This window comes from Barbus barbus (genome assembly GCF_936440315.1).
Source record: "Barbus barbus genome assembly, chromosome: 32".
NCBI classification, from domain to species: domain Eukaryota; kingdom Metazoa; phylum Chordata; class Actinopteri; order Cypriniformes; family Cyprinidae; genus Barbus; species Barbus barbus.
Genome location: NC_136760.1, coordinates 604,456 through 627,256, shown reverse-complemented (window position 1 = coordinate 627,256; position 22,801 = coordinate 604,456). Strand labels below are relative to the sequence as shown.

Sequence of the window (22,801 nt, the reverse complement as noted above, 5' to 3'; positions counted from 1 at the left end):
TCCACCCTCAATACCACGACTGAGGTGAGACCCTTGAGCAAGCCACCGAACCCCCAACTGCTCCCCGGGCGCCGCAGCGTTGGCTGCCCACTGCTCCAGGTGTGTGTTCACTACTGAGTGTACACTTGGATGGGTTAAATGCAGAGTACACATTTCACTGCTGGTTATACTCTGTATAATTGTGTATGTGACAAATAAAACAAATTATTATTATTTATTATTTAAATAAAGGCCTTCTGAAGCTAAACGATGCGTTAGTTTAAGAAAAATATAGATTATTAAAACTTTATAAACTGTTATGTGCAGCTTCTGGTAACTCAAGCAGGTGCGTTCACGTCAAGGTGGTCAAGCACATGATGTAGGCGTAATGAAAGGCACAAGATCCCGGGAGAGAGTCATGATGAACGCGGATGCACAGAGGAGAAAGCAAAACAAAACACCTGGTCACAAACTTATTTAAACATCCCGGGTATTGACACGGACATACCATTTTAATCAAAACGGATACAGTTTACTTGTTCACATGGTTTCCCTGTGATGTACACAAAACTTGGTTCTCGCGAGATTACACGCTTCTCCCCGGACATTACTCTCGCGAGACTACAGTCTTCTTTCCAGATCTTACATTAACCAGGTTTCCATGCAAGGATTTTTTTGCAGAAAAATATTTAGCGCTTTAAAATATTTATGACATAGCTGATGGAAATGCCAATTATCGATTAAATTTATCATGTGTCGACAAAATCTTTTTCCGTTTAGTGCATATATTCCATATCGATACTTCAAATTTCGCCAAAATTTATTTGGAAACGCTTTTTGTAGAGAAAAGGGGCTTTAACGCAAATAAATGTGGTGTCACATGACAGAATTAGCCTATCGGCATCGTGTTCATGCTGTCGCTCACATTAAAGCACCATTTACCTGTAGTTCAAAAGCACATTAAATAATATTAATATTATTAAATTGCATCTAAAATTATTTTATACACGGTAAGAAAAAGACGAGTTACCTCTCAAACATAGGCTGCTTATCTTCATATGATGTTAGTAGGCTAGCCTATGTTTATATTATTATTATTATTATTATTTGCAGTGCACTGTTCAGTTAAAATAGCCTAATCCATGCTTTTCAGCTTAACCACCATACCCCCGTGATATTATGCCAAGCACATTTTGTTTTACGTGGATATTGGAACGTGAAATAGCTAGAAAAGTATAAATTAATTTGTTTTGGCTTGTTAGATTCTTATATTTGTATTCTTGTTTTGTTCCGAGTTCTTTCTACCATTAAATTTAAAGGATTTGTTGTGGAGTGAGGGGAAATAAAAAACAATCATGTTTCTTCAATATTTTTTGCTGACTGTATTTTATTATGACAATGAACAGGCTGCGTTGTTGATGCTTAACTGCATGTGAGGCGCCGGCACGATCACTTGTTTTTTTGTTTTTTTTCCCCTTGTAAAAGTGGAAACAACTTACACTAGCCTACTCCTTCATTTGTGGTCATATAAGAGTAAGATATTATTCAAAACATATTCAAAACACAAAAAAACAAACATAGACTACTTTTGTGAAATAAAGGAAACAAACTGCCGCTTTCTCAAGAGTGCATCTTAAAAATGAACCGAAATTCTGCATATAGGCCGCTAATTGTTGCAGTTTTTTTCTTTCATTTTGTTAATTCATTAATTATTTAGAATAATATATTTTGCATATGGGACCGTTTCTTTTATGTATAATAGCTTATGTTTTTCTCTGTGCGCAGAAGCGCTGCAGGTGGGTGACGTGCATGTGAATCCTCACGCTCATGTAGTTTATGCTGCTTTTTGTGTATAAAATTAATCCCTGGAACACAAATTTAGGTATTTTTAATGGGTCAAAGCCACCTATCAATTTAAAATGAATTTATTTGTAATTTAACAATCTTGTCAGTTAATGGTTAATATGGCTTAATGACCATCGGTTAGGAAAAATAAAATAACCGAAATGAACATTCCAGTTTCCTATAAACGTTAATCAGAAAAATAATAATACAACTGCACCTGTTTATGATCATTGCTTGATTAGTGGCCTATCTAGTCTATAACAAAGTACAAAAAAAAAAAAACTCATGACACTTAATAAAAATGATTTTATATAGGCCTATACAATTTAATAATAAGCTGTTTTGTTTCAAATGGATGAAGAACAGGATACTAGCCTATAATTTACGCAATAGAAGAAATGATGTATGGAAACAGCTCAAGGGTGACGTCATCACGTACACCATTTTATCGGTAAAAAGCCAGTTGGATGGGAACAGGCTGTAGACAGCAAATTTCGCAAAGTTTTTTTAAGGCATATTCTCTTTGTCGATAACAAAACAGCACATAATCTGGATGGAAACTTGATTATTGTGCCTTTTGTTACGCCTACGTCATACGCTCGACCGCCTTTGTGAACATGCCTGCTTGAGAGAACGGAAGCTGCACATAACAGTTTATAAAGTTAAGAATCCGGTGCACCATTCACTGCAATTATACAGATTGGAACAGACAGGACAATGTGGAATATAACTCTGAATGTGTTCATCTGAAAGAAGAATGACAGACATACCTAGTATGCCTTGAGGCTGAGTAAATTTTGGACTAATTTTCATTTTTGGGTGAACTATCCCTTTAATGAGTCTCCATCGAATACTGGAACCTCTCTAGAGGGGAGTATAAAGAGTGTTTGCAAGAGCAGCAATATCATTCTGCCTCCGCGCCACATTTGAAAGATTCATACTTGTAGATCAGTATAACAGGCAGATGGATTTTGAATTGGCATAGCAGACTTCGCAGCTGTGTCATCAACTTTGTACTTACTTTGTGCAACTCGATCGGGTTTTTGAGGTTGAAGCATCCTTTGCAATCGAGTTTTTGGGATAGCTCCAAGTTGAACAAACTCAAAAGATGGTGAAGTTTCTGATGGTGTTTGATCATGAATTGCTGTCTGCTTAGAATTCTCAGCACCATACTTTTCAAGATACTCATTCAAATCATCCTAAGGTTCATAAGATCGATAAGAATTGACAGAACGAACATGTAGACTTGGGCTTGCAGTTGTTTCACAGCCTTCTAAACCCTTCAGTTTAGCATAATTTGTAGCTAGGTCACATTCCAAATTGGCTGATTCTAGTTTTAATTTGAACTAATTCATTTTCAAAGCAGCCTTTTCCATTTCAAGGGCACGTTTTTGTTTTAATGCAGCTTTGCGAGCAAAAATGGCTGCTTTATCAGCAGCTACTTCTATCCTCATTGATGATACTGAAGGTGATATGCTTGAGCTGTGAGAACTACAAGATTTATGTGACCTTTTGGACATATTCGAAGCACTATCATTTGGCTAAATAGGTTTTTGTGGATCCTTTTGAAAAAATTGTCACATTTTCAGTTCACTTATAAAGTTCTCACTTTATTGACGCTTCTTCAAAGCCTGTTTGATCAAGACAGGTCAAAAAACTGTCTCCCTTCCCTCTCCCATTGCCACAACACATCCTGTTTAAGATGGCTACCTCCAAAAGAATGCAATTAAATTCATCCACCACAAGGGGAGTATGTACAAAGATTCAATCAACATAGACTATAGAAAAGACATTATACAACAACATTAACACCTTTATGGCTCCTACAGTTGATTAGTATATATAACATTTCAATTCAATTTTAAATTTCAATTGATCACGCTACATATTAAATCATGTTCTTTCAAAATGAAAACAATGAGCCAAAGAGTAACCATTTCAAGTCATTTTAGCACGAAACAATCATGTTTAAACTGAAAAAAAAAAGAAAATTTATACTGTATATATATTTTAGTGCTGTCAAAATTAGTGTGTTAACACAGGTGATTAATTTTTTTCAGTTTAACGCCCCGTTAACACAGTGGTGGGGGCTAGTGTTGGCCACCCCACTCCCAACTGCTGCCTTTTCCTCTTTTTTCTTGATAAGAAGTGCATTTATTTAGTCGCTGAACATCTTTTTCGACCATCAAACAGGAAACAGATAAGAAGCGCTTCACTTCGCCTCAGCACAAAGGCGTCAGTGGGCACTGTAGCCTTTATAATTTCATATCAAAGCATGAAAGGAATTACTTGCATGCAATGCTGTGGTCAGTTAAGTCATGAAGCTACCAAAAAGGTGATTAAAGCAGCCTTAAAACTGTGCATTCGTGTAATATGTTATATATGAGTCACATTTAATAACATGTTTCTGAAATGGTTTTCAAAACTGTCCTCAAGCAGCCCAGTCTCCCTCAACTTACACACCCAATTCAACTCGTCAGTTCATTAGTAGAGACTTTAAGACCTGAAGCGGGTCAGAAAAGGTAAAGTGAGTTGAGAGAAAGTACGATGCGTATCGGATCCGCATCATGTTCAGCAATGGTAGCTCTTAAAGAAATAGCACCCAAAACAACCTAATAAACAGCTGCTGTGATGTCTATTCATCAAAGAACAAAAAAAAAAGAGGAGATAAATAACTTTTATAGCTGTAAGGATTCATCTAGATTTAGAATTTAGTGTTTGATAACCTTATTCAATTTCTGTATATTTCCTACTTGCACAGTTAGCTAAATATGATGTTTGTTATAATTGGTTTATGTGAAGATTGTTTAAAGTTCACTTAAATAAGTTATTTTATTAATTCTAATAAATATTAAAATTGATAGCTCTCAATTATAGTGTAATGTTGATTGGCTATAGTCAATGGTTAAATATTAGGGAAAAAAAGAAAAATTTTATAGCGGCATCAGTAGTACTGGTATCAGTGTTACTGGACTTCAGTCATAAAAAAGATGCCATTAAATAAATATTACTAATATACTGTCTTTATGTTGTTTCTACATTAATTTGAAGATTAAATGTGAAATTATTGCAATATTAAAGTATATTTAAAGTTTAATGCTAGGTGGGATTAATCGCGATTTTAGAAAAAAAAACATGCGATTAGTTAATTTTTAAATTGATTGACAGCACTAATAAATATATATGTGCGAAGAAAAAAGGAAGAGAGTATGTGGTCAAACAAAGCATGGCATTGAGAGCTATTCATACATTCATAAGACCTGACATGAACTCACTAAATTACCTGGATAGACGGTGCAGTTTGTTGAGAATCAGAGGACAAGAAAACATATTGGTTCTTGTCGTAATCCAGAGACGCTGAACTGACCAGCTGAAAAATAGCAGCTCTGAGTCCAGTCTAGGACAGACACAGATCATGAGAATAAGAAATGATGAAACAAATATGAAAATATGGTTTTGTGATATGAATTCAATTTAAAGTCAGATACCTGCTCAATCCATCCAGAGCTGACATTGGCAGTTATATTATAGAGAATCCTTTCATTCTTTATGAGAGTAACATCACAGATGAACTCGGCACACACCGCCACAGAGCAGTTCTGACACACACACGCACACACATCCAGAGAGTTTCATTAATGTCTGTTTAACATATACACTGTTTCAAATTATTATGCAAGTGACATATCAGACATTTCAGATCTCTCAGAAGATGAAAAGCATGAAAGTGCAATGTCTTACAAAAAGCATTAAAACCACTACAGTTTACACTTGTAAAATCAAAATATCAAAAGATTAGTGAGTGATTTAGAGCACAGAAGAACTTGGTCAGATCAAGTCTTTATTATGGAAAGGTTTTGTCAAACTAATTATTGAAATGTTGAGCAACAACAACAACAAAATCCTACTGATATGTCACTTGCATAATAATTTGGAACACAGTGAATTATTAAATAAATGAGGAAATCAAATATGGTAAAAATAAATAAATAAATAAAACTCAAAAAGTGTCCTTACCACTATGTGTTGACTTTTAATAATGTCCATAAAATTGGTGATAGCTGGCTTCTGAATGTTCTCCCTCTTACAGCCAGAAATCTTTTAGATCAATAAATAAATACAAAATTAAAAGGCACACCAGTTTGCATCATAAGGTTCAGATTTTCTTGTTGACATTATGGGTGAAGGATGGGATACTGTTGTTTTACCCCATATTATACAAAAACGATTGACCTAAAAGAATCAGTTTATGGCTTGTAATATGATAAATAAATTCACACACTTGCAGACTTGAATTAGTCCAGATGTCAGCATCACCAACTTTCACTGGTACTTTGATGAAAACCTTGAAAGTTAATTCTCTAAGGTCATTTTCAATCTGAAAGAAGAAAAAAAGGAAGGGTTATGTACAGTACGGATATTTTTGCCATGGTGTGTTTTCTTCTGCTGTAGATCTTAAAAATGAAATAAAAACTTTTACATGAGATACACAGGGTTATTGTCACGAATCCGGTCTATGAACGTCCGTTCACTCTCCACCAGAGGTCACCCGCTCACCACATGGACTCTCACACTACACAGATTGTTACACTATACCCTGGACTACATTTCCCATGATCCATTGCACTGATTTCAACCACAGCTGTAACCAATAACACACCCTACATAAGCCATGGACTTCCTCTCTCTCACTGCCAAGTATTGTTTAGCCTATGTCACTCTTCTAGCAATAGCAACACTCCGGCTTCCAGTCCTAGTTTTTAGTTCCAGTTCTAGTCTAGTTTAGTCATTTTGTGTTGCCTTGTTGTCTGTTTCCTGTTCTTCTGCCTGTGTAACTTGGATTAACCCTTTGCCTGCTGTTTCGAACTCTGTTTGCGCATCGCCTGGACTATTGCTTGTGTTATTGGATTACCCCTCATGTCAAGCCCTCTGGATATTGTTCGCCGATCGTAGACCGACACTAGCCCTCTGTTTACTCTTTGTCTTGCCTGTGATATACCTGTTTGCCATTGTTTGACTCTTGTCTTTTTGTGACCACGTCCTGGAATAAAGCTTGCAAATGGATCTGGACGTCTCACGTTGATCACACGAGGGTTACATTGTGGAATATTTGGCTTTGGCAAATGGCTCAGAATTACCTGACTGTATGTTAATAGACATTTAACCAGCCTTTAAAATCAAGAGTGGTTCAAAAGGGTCCTCGTTTGTCACAGAGTAATTTTTTGGATTATGTTTGGTGGACTGTTGGTTCAGCATTCACTGTGGGTGTCGCGGAGAAATGCGACACCGCACTCACTCATGTAATGGCGGCGTGTAACTAGAGCACGCTCATAAAATGGCGGTAGTTTTAGTTTTCTGAAAAACTACGGATTCTGTTCACTTCCAGCGACTCAGCATCAGTGTGGAAAGGTCTGAAAGAGATCACCAGCTACAAGACACCATCCCCAAGCACTGTGGAGAATCAACAACTGGCATACGATCTGAATGAGTTCTACGGCAGGTTTGAAAAAACACCCCACACCTGCTCTGAACACCTCTCCACACAACCATTAACACCTCCAGCAACCCCCCTCTCCCCCACACCTGCACTTCAGATCAGCGAAGTCGATGTGCGCCAGGTCTTCCGGAAGCAGAAGAGGAAGAAAGCACCAGGCTCAGATGGTGTCACAACAGCCTGTCGGAAATCCTGTGCTGGATCCTCTTCAGTTGCCTACAGAGCAAACAGGTCTGTGGACGATGCAGTCAACATGGGACTGCATTATGCTCTGCAACATCTAGACAGACCAGGGACCTATGTGAGGATCCTGTTTGTGGACTTCAGCTCGGCCTTTAACATGATCATTCCAAACCTCTTTCTGCCCAAACTAACTCAGCTCTCCGTGCCCACCTCCGTCTGTCAGTGGATCACCAGTTCCTGACAGACAGGCAGCAGCTAGTGAGGCTGGGAATACACATCCAGCACCCGTACGATTAGTACTGGAGCTCCTCAGGGCTGTTCTCTCTCCCCACTGTTCTTCGCCCTGTACACCAACAACTGCACATCTAAAGACCCCTCTGCCAAGCTCCTGAAGTTTTCAGACGACAACACACTGACCGGCCTCATTCAGGACGGTGACGAGTCTGCTTACAGACAGGAGGTTAAGGAACTGGCTTTAACAACCTGGAGCTCAGCACCCTCAAAACAGTGGAGATGACTGTGGACTTCCGAAGAAACCCTCCTGCACTCCCCCCACTCACCATCATGGACAGTACTGTAACGACAGTGGAGTCATTCAGACTCCATTGTTATAAAGGTCCAGCAGAGGTTGTACTTCCTTCAACAGCTGAGGAAGTTCAACCTGTCACAGGAGCTGCTGAAACAGTTCTACTCTGCCATCATTGAATCTGTCCTCTGCACTTCAATAACTGTCTGGTTCAGCTCAGCTACCAAATCTGACCTCAGAAGACTACAGAGGGTAGTCCGGACTGCTGAGCGAATCATTGGTACATCCCTCCCCACTCTCCAAGAACTGTACTCATCCAGAGTGAGTTAGGGTTAGCGAGTCACTTCACGTCACATCTGATCTTCCAGAGTCATGTCACGTCTCAGCTGATCATCCAGAGTTACATCACATCACAGCTGATCATCCAGAGTCATGTCACGTCACAGCTGATCTTCTAGTCACGTCACAGCCTGTCTGTCACACCCAGATCTTCAAGGTCAGTCCTTCGTTATCCCAGTCTGGTATCCAGTGTGAGGGATGCACCGCTGGTGTCTGCATGCACAGCTGGTGTCCCCAAACCCACTCACTCTAGTCTTCCTGTTCCTGAATTGATTCCCTTGTCTGAAGTGCTTCCCATGATGGGGATCGTTTTTTGGTGTGTTTGGGCTGCATACACCACCACAGAACTCCCAGAGATGGTGGCGGCCACTATGATGTCTCCAGAGGTGGCGGCTGACGCTGCAGAACCTCCTGAGGTAGTGGCACTCGCTTCTGTGTTCCTCAAAGCGATGGTACCTGCTGCAGTTTCTCCAGAGGTGGCGGTGCATGTTGCAGAACCTCCCGAAGCAGCGGTGCTCGCTTCAGTTCCTTGTGTGGTGGTGGTGCCCAGCAATACACTTTCTGCCTGTCATGTCACTGTCGAAGGAACCGTTGCTGAACTCTCCCTGTATCCTGATGGTACTTCTGTAGAACCTCCAGAGGTGGCGGCATCCCCTGCAGAGCCTCTAGAGGTGTCCGTGGTACCCACTTATGAACTCTCGTCCTGTCCTGTCATGGCTATGGAGGCCATCTGCGAATCCTCGTCCTGTCGTGTCACGGCTATGGAGGCCATCTGCGAATCCTCGTCCTGTCGTGTCACGGCTATGGAGGCCATCTGTGAATTGTGAACTGTGAACTGTCTGCCAGTGAGGTCCCAGTTAACTTATCTAAGATTATGCCAGCTGCCAATTCGGTTTCAGTCAATTAGCCTTTTTATGAGCTGTCTTACTGTCCAGTTTCAGTCAATGAGCCAGATTTTGAACTGTCTGCCTGTCCAGGTTTAGTCATTGAGCATGTTCATGATCTGTCAGTCTGTCCAGTTACATTTAATGGACCCAATTACAAACTATCTGTCTTGCCAGTTTCAGTGCATGAGTTTAATTACGAACAGTCTGATTTTGAACTGTTGACTCTATCTTTGAACTGTTGTTCTATCTGTCCATCGTTCTATCATCCATCCATCCATCCATATCTATCACTGACAGACTCTTTTGCCTTCAAAACATTCAAACTTTAAGCTTTTAAAAATATTTAAATCTTTAAACTGTTTCAGACTGAAACTTAAAACTTTTTAACTTTCTGGTCCGGCTTCTCAAGCCAACTTAAAGTTTGTCTTGACAAACGTTATCTAGTTTTAATTCAATTCCTCAAAATAACTTAAATGTAATAAAGCCTATACAAACATATGAAATATACTAAAACTTCAACTAAATTTTACATTAAGCAAAGCATAAAATATTCAAAATATGAACAAAACTTATAACAGTAAATCAATCATAATAAAATAACACAATGATTTTCTGAAGTTGTAAAATAAACAAAAATTATTTTACAATACTATTTCAGTTTATTTTACTTCAAAATGTCACATTTAATTCAATATGTTTAATTGTTTGTTGAATTTACTAGCAATTTTTAAGTGAAAATTGTTTCTGTCCCAAGCTATTTTCAGTATATTTTAAGTTACATAATTTTAACTCATACCTTTATTATCTGCTGGACTGGTTTCATAAGATCCTTTTTCCCTGATGTAAAATTAATGTGGATGGTGGAAGTTTCATGCCTTTATTTAAAAAAATTATGAAAGACAATTACAATATTACAGTATAGAATGACAAAATTGATGCATTGTTTACTATTTATACAGAAACATGAAGCAGAGCACTAACCTTATCAAGGCAATATAGATGGCATATTTGACACCAATGGTCTTCTCTTTAAAAAGTTCACTGCTGCTTGAGTGTTTGTCATTCCCACTGTGAGAGATGGAGGTTTTGTTTATCAGCAGCATTTATCAGTTAAAATTTATCAGTTAAAAATTGTCATACCTCGTGACCTCAGCCTTAAACGTCACATTTTGGCCCAGTGTACTTTCTTTATTAATACTGTATGTAATCTCAAACACAACCTAGAATTTGGACAAAAATGTCAGAAAGACAGAAAATGTCAGAAAGAAGAAAAACAAGACTGAAGGTTGGACTAGTTCAAAGAGTAAATGAGTGTATGTGCACACATGAGTGGGGCTGCACAATGGATTGAATTTCAATTATGATAACAATTTCGGCTTCTCTTAATTTATTAGGCATAATTATTGTTAAGCCTGCTGGTTATTTATACTGAAAATGTTTTGTTTTGTTATTATTATTATTATTATTATTATTATTAGACATTTCTGTTATTTTGTATTAGCTATCATGGTTGCCAGATGTCAAGAATTTAAATCACCCAAATCAGAGCTTTTCCACCAAACATTTATTTAATAAATATATGTAAAGTGGAGTTTAGTTATCTCCATTGCATTATTCTATTCAAACGAAAGTATCATACAGCCCAACTGTTTGCCTTCAAAAAAAATAAAAAATAAAAATAAAAAGGTTGGGTAACATTTTAGTTTAAGGACCAATTCTCATTATTAACTAGTTGCTTATTAGCCTGCATCAATATTTTTAGATCCTTTAATCCGATAATTAAAATTATTAATATTTTTTTCCCATGGCGGAAACAAGTTTCTGTAGTTTTAGCTTTTGAAAGAGGCTTCTTCGTGTTTTACTAGTTTTCATAATTTAGAGAGTGTGTTAATGTATGATGAATGTAATGAATCAGGGAAGCAGACTTGGGTAAAATAAATCCATTGTATGAGCTGACATTCTCTTGATTTGTGCTTACATGAATGTACAATCATTCTAAGGAAATTTCTTAATCGTGATTCTGATTTTTGAGCAAAAGAATCATGATTTTCAGTTGAACCATTATTGTGCAGCTCTACACATGAGCAAACGTTTGTTTAGGACTTGTTTCCACCGAGCAGTACGGGTCAGTACAGTACGGTTCGAGACCAAACTCCCTGATCCAGCTTGCGTTTCCACTGCCAACAGTACCCTTTACTTTATAGGCATGGTGTATGCCGAAAAGTAGTGATCAACAATAAAGTGCGACACTAAGCACAACTCTTCCTCTTTTATGTCAGTTTTAATTAACAATAAAGGCCATTATAAAAGCATAAGTACAAAGTATAAGAGGCTTATATAAGAGGAAATAAAGACAAAAAGCAAACAATTCAGTCAAACGTATACTACAAAGTCAGCACTGTACAACGGTAATGTTCAAAATAAATTAAGTTAAACTTTGTGCTCAGTCAAAAAGATATGACCAGGAACAAATAATAGATTCATGAGACCACGAATGCCTGTTAAATATAGACAAAACAAATTGTATCTCATGTTTAATCACTACAGAGACATCTGAGCCAGCGACAAATGTCGGAAGGACTAGCTGAGCGTAAGGCTGCTCGAGGCGGATACATGAGCACTGAGCGACCGGTGATCACCTCGAGCTCCGAAATCAGCATAGCAAATTTTCAAATAGGCTCTGCCTTTATAAATAAACCACAGATTTGAGTTTTTAACAACTACATTCTCACCTGAAAAACTCTTAAATCTACATTCCATGACACAATAACAGTAATATTTTGAAAATTACGCGGGTTTTTGGGCAATGACGTTCACAAGTCCACAAGAACAGAATGCATATTGAGAAATGGCTATTGTCTGTGTGAAAATAAAAATGTTTAAAATACACTGTTATTTTTTTTTGTGTTTGCGCACTCTGATGTAAATAAGCCCAACACTCACGGACAGCAGAGCGGAACGAGTGAAGGAGAAGCTTTATCCCCTTGTATCATGCAAAAGTGACGATTCTAGCCAACCAATCAACGTTCTACAGTGAGTTTAGCTCCACCCTTTTGGTACCCTTTGCTGTGCTAGGTACCTCAACAGAAGTGTACCAAAAAAGTGGTATGTATGGTTCGCTATTTTGGTACCATTCACAACTTCTGACAATGGAAACGGACAAAATTGCGTACTGTACCGCCATATTGTAGCGAACTGTACCGCTCAGTGGAAATGAGCCATTAGTGTCACGACTGGGATTGTTGACCTGAGAGTTTTCCTTGAGGATGGGTTTACTGATGAAGCAGGTGGTTTCTCCTACTTTAACTCCTTGCACACCATCCAGAGACACACACTCCACTCTGCCCTGTTCACACAGAATGTTTATCATATACTGTATTTCAACTCACATTTTATTGTATCTTCAGTGTTCAATAGCCAGTTTGCTTCAGAAATATCATGATAATACTATTAGTTTCAGCATTAGTACCTTTGTGTATGGTTTTACCTGTTTAGATGTGATTCTCCTGTAGGAAAGTCCAAAGGGGTAGTTGAGGATGAAGAGTGTGTTGTGTGAGTTCTCTCCTCTGTTCTCTACAAACACTGTCACATTGATCTCCTGCATTTTCCCAACCTCTATGTTTGTAGCTCTGGATCACAGAAACAAAAGAGAGACTCATGGATGTAAAGATAGTTTGGAATTACTCCTCTCTATCAATATTAAAGTTTTGAAATAGAGCAAATGATTTGCTCACCCAGAGAAATTGAAATCCATTCTGAGCTCATCGACACATAAATTATCAGTTCCACAGTTTATCTCAAAATCTAGCTGTAAAACAAAGTGGGGGCACAGAAAAAAAAAAAAAAAAATCAAGAATCACTTGTATGAGATGAGGTTAAAATTTTGAAATTAACAATATGTGTAGACCGATGCTGTCATGAAACAGGTTCATGGACTTTCATTCACTCGCCACCAGAGGTCACTCTTCTATCAAATCGACTCTCACACCACACAGACTGTCATATATTACCCTGGACTGCATTTCCCATCATTCATTGCATTAAGTACACACAGCTGTCTCAATCACACACTCACACCTGAGAATTAAATCACACAATCACACACCCTACTTAAACCATGGACTTCCTCTTTCTCTCAGCTGAGTATTTTTCTGCGTATAGCACTCTCCTAGTGTTAGTTGCCTTACCAAGCCATTCTGTGTTTCCGTTTAGTTCCAGTATTGTTCTGCATTTATGACTTCTTTAGTTTTAGCTGCGATACGGAACCTGTTTCTTGTATTCTAGTCTGTGTTTTAGAGGTCTGCACGGGCTTTAAACTGAAGCCCGAACCCGGCCCGTACCCGCGATCATTTAACCCGACCCGACCCGACAAATACATTTACATGTTAAGCCCGAACCCGACCCGAACCCGAGGTCCACTCTATTTCTCACAGCAAATAAATACCATTTTTGCAATATGTTATATTTTCTCACGGCAAATAAATAATGTCGTCTCTCAGTTGTTGAATTTCGCGCAGACGTTGCCACAACGTAAATGTGTTTGCTCAGTCCGATCTCATGAAAGTGCGAATACCACGAATTGTATCTGTAGTGCTTATGATACGCAGTTTTCGTGTGCATATGATACGCACTTTATGGGGTGTAATAGGCACGCACTCCGCACCCCTAATCCTAACCAAGGGGTTTACAGTACGTAGCATATGCATGCAAAAAAAAATTTTGGTGTATAAATGGCACTAGAAATTAATTTGTGGTATAGATATGCACTTTCATGAGATCGTGTTTCATAATCTGCTACTGGGCCGGCCCTCTGTCAAATTTTAAAACCCAGTGTAGCCCTTGAGCCAAAAAGTTTGCCCACCCCTGGGCTACACAGACCACAGACACACAGGTAGAGCCTGTGTGTCTGTGTAGCAGATGCACATTGCACATCTGCGCACGCAACTTTCTCTCTCGCGCGTGCCGGTCACCACAACACAGCAAGCAGGCAAAGCACACGGCACGCAAACTATATATAGCCCATTTAGTTTTTCTTAGTTACAAACCCGAACCCGACCCGAACCCGACGCTGTTCAATAAACATTAACCCGAACCCGACCCGAAACCCGCACATTTTTCGGGACCCGTCGGGCTCGGGTCGGGTAGCAGACTTCTACTGTGTTTCCTGGATTTACCCTTGTCTCGCTGTTCGGACTCTGTTTGTACTTTATCTGGACTATCGCTCATGTTTCTGGATTGCCCATGTTGTCAAGCCCTCTGGATAATTGTTCACCGATCAAAGACCAACGCTTGCCCTCTGTATTATTCTTGTATCTTGTCGGTGCCATACCCTGTTTTGACCCTGCTTGTGTTTTTTGACCATGTCTGTGTTTAATAAAGTTTGCAAATGGATCCTCACGTCTCGTTCGCCCCGTTACAGATGCGCTTAATCTCATGTGTAGTTGTTCAAGGTATTCGTTATTTAAATTAGCTAGTGTGAGCCAATAGGAATAGGATCTTTGAACAGAATCCAGCCAGCCCATAGTCTGTATTGACAATGACATGCCATTTCATTTTACTTCTGTATTGTTGTAAATAAAATATTGTATTTATACCATAATCGCTTCATTATGTTAATCGATTACAGCCAGGCACACTCTGAACAATTTATAATAGTCCGTTATGATTGTTGCTTGTCAGGATGTACAACATCACAATCATGTCTCACTGTGGGATCTCAGTTGTCATTAATGTCAAACTGTACGATAATCAGCACGTGTTAAAAACAGGTGCGTGCAAGGTAACTTGTCTGGAGTTTTACATTATTAACCCATACACGTTGAGTGTAAGTGAGCTGCATTGCAAACAGGGCTGAAATGTTAGCTATCATGAAAACTCTAAGAACGGCGGCAATACCAGCATGCTTAAGATATAAGCAGTGCACACCCACATAAAAGCAGTGGTGCAACCGGTGTTTATCATAGCAAAAGCAACATATATGAATTCTACAAGCAGTGGGTGGGAGTGCCAGAGTTTATGACGATTAGAAGAAATCTCTAACATTAATTCTGATCATGGCTTGTCTTGAAAATTTAAGATAATTTGACGTTCGTCGTAGAAGTCACACTGCAGGACTGTGGACTGCCAAATCTTCTGACACTGCCAGAATTTCATTGGAGGTAAAATTTGATTGCAACAGTCATTAATCGGCTGTTAGTGAACATTTCAAACCAGCAATCAAAGATTTTTGACTAGGATTGGAGGAATATTTTAGGATTTTCTAAATTTTGTCTCAAACGGCCAAATCTTGGTACAGTGTGCACCTTGCTTAACCCTTGCGTCAAAGCCACCTTTTTACTAGGAAGGGGACGATTCACACCATGTCGTGCCAATTCTATGTTCTATGTTCACTATCACTAGATTGTTTATTCAGGTGAACACTGTAGTAAAACTCACACTAAACCATTCATTCATACCAAATCAAACATGCTTTAGTTGATAAACTTTAGTTTATATTTTTGCATTATTCTGAGCTTTCATTAGGCAGGAGACTCTCTGCCGTTACAGTCCCACCTGACCAGGAAGGCACCTAATATTAGCGCACAGGTGGGAAACGAAAGAAGAAAGATTGTCATCGTGAAACAATCATGGCGATTTTTGTGATCGTGGCTCTTAAACGGTGGTCCTGTGTTGTACAGTGACAGAGGTTCAAAGATGGCCGTTGTCACAGTCTTGCGACCAAAGATAGCCTACGATAGTTTTCTGACAGTGTCAGAAATTCAGTCTGATCATCGCACAGTGTGTTTGCTGCTACGACCCACATTTACTGACCAGCCAATAAAAATGTGACATGAAATGGCATGTTGATCAACACGACATGGAGTTAAAACTGTATTTGATTTAAATCAGAAACTAAAACTGCATACCAAAAACGTCTCGGTTACTGATGTAACCCTCGTTCCCTGAAGGAGGGAACGGGAGACGTAACGTCGACGTGACGACGTAATTGAGATCCCAATTACGTCATCACGTCGACGTTACGTCGAACGTGAGCGACTGAAAGGGAACTACCTTTAACTTCCTCTTTTATTATTTAGTTTATTAGATCCTTGTCGCAGAGTGTGATTTGTAATGATCTTATAGGTTCAGCTGAAATGTTTGAATATGTTATGGACAAAAGGATGTTACTTAAAAATATATATTCTAAAGTTAGAGTTAAAAAAAAAAGTTTTAAAAAGGGAGGTTAAAACTAATTTGACTTATGTGGAATTTTCTCCTCCCTCTCTATGTTTTAATATAGCGTTGGAACTGGGATCTCCTCTGATGGACGGAGTACATTTGTGTTTGTGGACACATACAAACCAGGGAACATTCTAATGTTGTTAAGTTCTGAACAGGAACCAATCTTTGGAGGTTTGTTTACTCCCAAAGGTGGACAAAAAGATTTTGTTGGCTTTTTAAAGGCTATTTTGATAATGACTTTTACTCCAATGATGTGAAAAAGATTGAAGAGTACAGACATTGATAATAAGAAATGTTTTTGAGCATCAAAGAGACGTCTTTCAAAAACATTAAGATACCTAAATATTTTGGCCACCAGTGTACTTCAATCTAACAAAGATTTGAAACAGGTGAAATGATTTTTGAAGGTGGGCTTATGTGTCACATTACCTAATGAGATTGTGAAAAGTTTTGTCCTGTGTTGGACATTTCCTTTTTGACTGCTTAATATAAAGGATTAAAGTATTCTGCAGTTCTGTTAATGCAACGGTTGATATTTTAGCATAATACATTTTTTGACAATAAGCTAAAGAATCAATGATTTTCCATTAATTTTGTCAAATGCTAACATTGTTTAGCTTAATGTGTTACATTTTATATGTTTACACATCTTGTGCTAACCTTTCTAACACATTTACAGTGTTGAAATCATCAACACAAAGAATGAGTTAAAATTAACACACAAATATTTTTTTGTCCCAGATCTCACCCAATCATGTTAAAATTTAACAGGTTGGATCATTTTTAACACATCCTTTCTAAGAGTGTAGATAGTTTGCAAAGAGCTGATGTTTGTGCGTTTCTGCATTGTTGTTTCTGCTGGCTATGGTGGCCCCTAGGAAATTTTAAAGTAACATACCATATTAAAAGCCAAAAATACCTTCCCTTGATTGTGCAATATTTATCATGGTAAATTATTATCTGACTGTAAGATAATAAGGTGTGTGCACATACTGTAGAAAGTGCATGATTTCTGCTCTAAACTCTTAAAGGTGCAATAAGTGATTTCTGAGAAACATTGTTGATACTTGAAATCACCAAAAACAATGCGCCCCTACTCAAAAGAATCACACTCCTGTCTTGATAGCCTGATATACACAGGCAACTCCCCCATCATGAGTGGACTCGCTCCTTACTGGTGATTGGCTACAAGTGTGTTTGGGTGCTTGGTCCAATCCACTTTCAGCAGTGTTTCTCAGAAATCCCTTACTGCACTTTGAACTTCACACAGGTGAACTCTTACATTGTGGTCTGTGGTAGTCTTTATCTCTGGATGGAGTATTGGTCTCAAGTTTTGCATTGCTGTAGATGGAAGACCCTCAAATATATAATTTAACTGATTGGACAATGGGTTCAGAGCATCTTCTGGACAAGCCTGGTGGGGAAAAATAAGAAGAAAAGTTGGTAACACTTCAGTATAGGGACAAATTACTACATCCCTTCTCCTCCAGACACAGTGGGTGTGGCGTCAGGCCTCAGAGTGGTTTTTATTAAACAAAATAATAAAGTGTCCAAAGGGGGATAAAAGTGTCCAAAATAAACAGGGGGGTCTGGTGTCCTCGTCGTGCTGCGGGGTTCGTGAAGGAGGGCAGTGTTCTGGAAGGAAGGGTCCAGGTAAGAGGCGGAGTCCGGCGGCCACAGGCGCTCCCCTCTCGGGACCGGGGCGCGAGGGTGGCGGCTTCATCCCTCTTCAGTCGCCGTGGCACTTCCGGGGGATCCTGCGGCCCGACCTCATGGCCTGTCGACCGTGTCATGGGTGCAGCTTCGTCCGGACTGCTGGTCCGGCAGCTCACGTCTTGGGTGGTTCGGGAATCCCTCTACGCACACCTTCCTGGACCCACGAGGACACCAGCGTGCATGCACGGGGAAGAGACCGGTCTCCCGAGGAGAGGCGCGCTCGGAATTTAAACAGCGGCGGTGATGAGGCTCTATTCACATCAGGTGCGCCTCATCACACGCCACTGGCCCTAGCTGTTTCAGCGCCCCTCCTCTCTCACACAACCACTCCCAGGAGCCTGGTGAAGGGCAGCGAATACGGGACGGGGTGGTGATGATAATAAGGGGGGAGGCAGCCGACTCATCACACTACCCAATACCTAAACTTAACTACCTTACTAACTATTAATAAGCTACAAATTAAGAGTTTATTGAAGCAAATGTCATAATTAAGGGTTTGTTAATAGTGAGAATTGGACCTTAAAATGAAGTGTGACTGAAATGTTAACAAACACTCTAAAATTATGCATGGTTCACTCCTATCAGATTTCCCCATCATATTTATTAAAATGTTGAATAAAATATTAAGCTCAACATTTTTAGGATGTGACATGTGTCCAAGTATGTGGTCCCATACTTGGAATATTTGCTCTGCATTTCACCCATCCAAGTGCACACACAGAGCAGTGAGTAGTGAAAACACACACCCGAAGCAGCCATTTTTTGCCAAATCTAATCAAAAAAGCTAGACAATATCAATGGCATTTGATGCTAACCTCTATAAAAAAAGCATGACTTTTGCAAACTTCATCCAGCTCAATATTCTTCACATCACTGAGGCGGCGGTTTTTGGCCGAGAAATATGCTCGATATTTCAGTCGCTTGGCATCCAGTGTTATGGTGTAATTAATATTTGCAGCCAAATCTAGAAAACATGATTGATTATACGAATGCAAAAATATAAGCAATGCAACAAAATGTGAGAATTTAAGAGTTCACCAGAATACTACAAACCTCAAGCAGAATATATGTGATGTAAGCACAAAAAAAGTCAGTTTTAGTACGTAATTAGTTTATAAATAGACCTGTAAGGCTATGCTTGTATCCGCTCATGGTGAAGCACACAGTCAGGACATTTAGCAATGGCTTCGTGCAGTCTGTTACATTGGTTTGTAATTTGGGTGGGTTGTAAGTTACTTTGGTTTCCAAAAGCATGATGGGTCTGGACCTGAATGATTCACATATAAACACACATGAATGATATATTTAATGTATATTTATATATTTAGAGAACTTTATGAACAAAACAGACCTGAGAAGCAGAACTGCTCCCATGGACCCAACAGCAATATCAGGAAGGCTGTCTCTACTCTGGTCTAGAGAGGACTGACTCAGTGAAATCCCAAAGAATCGCAGACCTGATTGTACCGATGATCCACCAATCCTCTGTCATCACAAATAGGGAATGAAACCGATAATAAAGGTATTAGAATGAGCCCATGAAGTGAGCCAAGGAAAAGCAATGCAAGGAAGGTGCTTTAAACCACAACTGCCACCAACCATGTCTTTTTCACCTGTGAATATGTGGGATTTATTTGATCTACTCCTCCATTGAAAACGTAGATGCTGCCCTGTCCGTCTTCCTCCAAAGGAGCTCCAATCAGTACATCCCTGAAACCATCACCATTCAGATCTGCTGGACTGGCCAGAGAAGAGCCAAACTGGCCCCACTGACCGGTCATTCCCACCAGCATTACATCAGAAAAAACAAACTATGAAGACAGAACAGAGAAAGTAAAAAAAAAAACTATTTAAATCAGAAGTAATTTTCAAATTGTTCTAAAAAAGTTTTATCCTAATTACTTTATCCCCATCACTATACCTGACTCGTAAAGATGTAAACAAACACTTTGCCCTCCCGGTCAGGCTCCATGTATGTTGGTGCAGATATCAAGAGAAGGTCTGTATTGGAGTCACTGTTCAAATCCACCACACAAACCTCAGCTCCAAAATATGAGCCAATCTGAGGCTGAGAAAAGAGAAGGTTGGACATTAATATTAACTTTATCTACTTTCTGCTGATTATAACAGACTACTGTCAACATTTGTATTTTGATCCTGTGCTGCTATCACTGTACCCATCCCACATCTTAAAACCTCTAGAAGTCTTTTAGATCTCTTTCATGCCATTCTTTTGGGAGTTGATTTTACTCTAGCACCTTTTTCTATTTAGCACCCAAACTCTGGAACAATCTACCAACCGTTGTACGGGAGGCAGGCACACTCTGTCAGTTTAAATCTAGATTAAAGACCCATCTTTTTAACCTGGCTTACACATAATACACTATCACATTTCTATAATTCAAATCTGTTAAAGGATTGTTACGCTGCATTAAGTAGGTCATCCGGAACCAGAAACACTTCCCATAGCACCCAATGTACTTGTTACATCGTAAGAAGAATTGCATCTATGCTAATATTAGTCTCTTTTATTCTTATTCCAAGGTCACCGTAGCCACCCAGATCCAGACTGTATCCAGATCAGATGGTGGATCAGCACCTAGAGATGACCTCTACAGCCCTGAATGTCAGCGGAGACCAGGACAACTAGATTAGGCCGAGAGAAACGGATGCGTGCCTGTATATTAGATGCATACAGGTCTTAAAGGGACAGTACTAAAGATGCTGATAACTGTAATTAAAGGGATAGTTCACCCTAAAATTTTATTTGTCATTATTTACTCACTTATGTTCCCAAACCTGTATTAATTTCTTTCTTGTGCTGAACACAATAGATATTTTGAAGAATCTGGGTAACCAAACAGTTGCTGGTCCAAACTGACTTTGATAGTAGGAAGAAAAAATATATACTATGGAAGTCACTGTGGACCAGCAACTGTTCGGTTTTCGACCTTCTTCAAAATAGCATTTATGTTCAGCAGAAGAAAGACACTCAGGTTTAAAACCACTTTTGAGTGAGTAGATGGTATAAAAATAAAATGCTATTTTTTATTTTTGGGTGAACTATTCCTTTAATGTTAATAAAACACCAAAACAAAAGAGAAAAACTAACACAGTTGCTTTAATAGGAATCAGTCTATATCAGGGGTACCCAAGCTTGGTCCTGGGGGGCTGGTGTCCTGCAGAGTTTAGCTCCAACCCCAATTAGACACACCTGAACCAACTAATTAAGCTCTTACTAGGCATACTAGAAACTTCCCAGCAGGTGTGTTGAGGCAAGTTGGAGCTAAACTCTGCAGGACACCGGCCCTCCAGGACCAAGTTTGGGCACTCCTTGTCATGGTTGTCTATGGAGAGCAGCGAGGAGACGAGAATACGTAGGAGTAAACTCAAATTATATACTTTAAAGGGGTGGTTGATTGCGATTTCACTTTTTTAACGTTAGTTAGTGTGTAATGTTGCTGTTTGAGCATAAACAATATCTGCAAAATTACGAAGCTGAAAGTTCAATGCAAACGGAGATTCTTTTAAAATTCTGGCAGTTTAATGCCTACAAAAATGGCTCATAGGGACTACAACAAGTTACTTCCCGGGTCCATTAGTCACAAACTCAGATAAACCCCGCCCCTGAAAACACACTGCAAAGGGGGTGAGGCCATGCTGCGCTGCTTTAAAGAAGAGGGAGAGATAACTAGGGGTGCACGTAAAAATATATTTATATATGAATCGTGATTCTGTCTTCTCGATTCTAATGGATTCACAAGTATCAAAATTAAGGTACTAAAGCAGCAGTTCTCAATCCTGCTCCTCGCGTCCCCCTGCTCTGCACACACTCTGGATCTCTTTCTCCCTCACTCTCATTGAGATCGTCATATCAGCTCCAACAAACTGTTCCAATTATACAGTTTCACATAGTAATGAGAAGCGTTATACATGGACGGGCGTGCAGTTGCTGTGCTGTAGTAAAGCTTTAATCAGGATAAAACCGTATATTAAAAGCTAACAGAAGCAGTAGCATTTACAAATAACAATGTATCTGAAAATATGAACCAACAACAAACAAACGTACCATTAAGAGCCGTGCTTGCACAGGTTCTGTGAGATCTTCTTCACTAATATCCTCTGCATCTCAATCGGGCTCACATTTATAAGCAATATTGACGACACAATTTACAATACAACCGGAACACATGACGCTGACTGAGCTGAGGGGCGGGACATTTAGATGCTCACTAGAGGCGGTTTAGCCAATCACAACATACTGGACTAGGTAACTAATCTAAGCCCATTGCGTATTTCTGAGGGAGGGGCTTCATAAACCCAGGAAATAATTGGGACATTTATCAGAGAAGGGACAGAGTTGTGTAGAATAAAGGTAAATCAGACATGACATACAAGATGGAGCCGCACACGGAAACCATAGTTGCTTCATTAGCCAGTTGTTTTGGTGTTTTTGTTAGTTTTTCCTGTTTTTTGTTTCTCAAATACGATCAGTTTTACCAGAGAATTCGACAGTACACATCACAAAATCTCCTATCATTTTTCGATTATTTGGATCTTTTGCTGGACATAGTAGTCGGCGGAGCAGTGGGGATGATCAAATGCAGGACG

General features: G+C 39.3%; 1 protein-coding gene across 2 annotated transcripts in view; it reads right to left on the bottom strand.

The window, feature by feature from the left end:
• LOC306852566 (integrin alpha-X-like) overlaps positions 1-22,801 on the bottom strand; it is a 39,976-nt gene that overhangs the window by 2,761 nt on the left and 14,414 nt on the right. For both annotated transcript variants that reach the window (XM_079389498.1, XM_079389499.1), the window contains 16 exons: positions 20,112-20,258; positions 19,804-20,001; positions 19,542-19,675; positions 19,315-19,457; positions 19,006-19,154; positions 17,757-17,888; positions 12,988-13,061; positions 12,741-12,882; positions 12,501-12,599; positions 10,394-10,473; positions 10,235-10,321; positions 10,050-10,128; positions 6,107-6,202; positions 5,842-5,922; positions 5,313-5,423; positions 5,108-5,221 (listed from right to left, as the gene is read on the bottom strand). In XM_079389498.1, the coding sequence (XP_079245624.1) occupies positions 5,108-5,221; positions 5,313-5,423; positions 5,842-5,922; positions 6,107-6,202; positions 10,050-10,128; positions 10,235-10,321; positions 10,394-10,473; positions 12,501-12,599; positions 12,741-12,882; positions 12,988-13,061; positions 17,757-17,888; positions 19,006-19,154; positions 19,315-19,457; positions 19,542-19,675; positions 19,804-20,001; positions 20,112-20,258 (1,866 nt within the window). The remainder of the gene's footprint in view (positions 1-5,107; positions 5,222-5,312; positions 5,424-5,841; positions 5,923-6,106; positions 6,203-10,049; positions 10,129-10,234; positions 10,322-10,393; positions 10,474-12,500; positions 12,600-12,740; positions 12,883-12,987; positions 13,062-17,756; positions 17,889-19,005; positions 19,155-19,314; positions 19,458-19,541; positions 19,676-19,803; positions 20,002-20,111; positions 20,259-22,801) is intronic.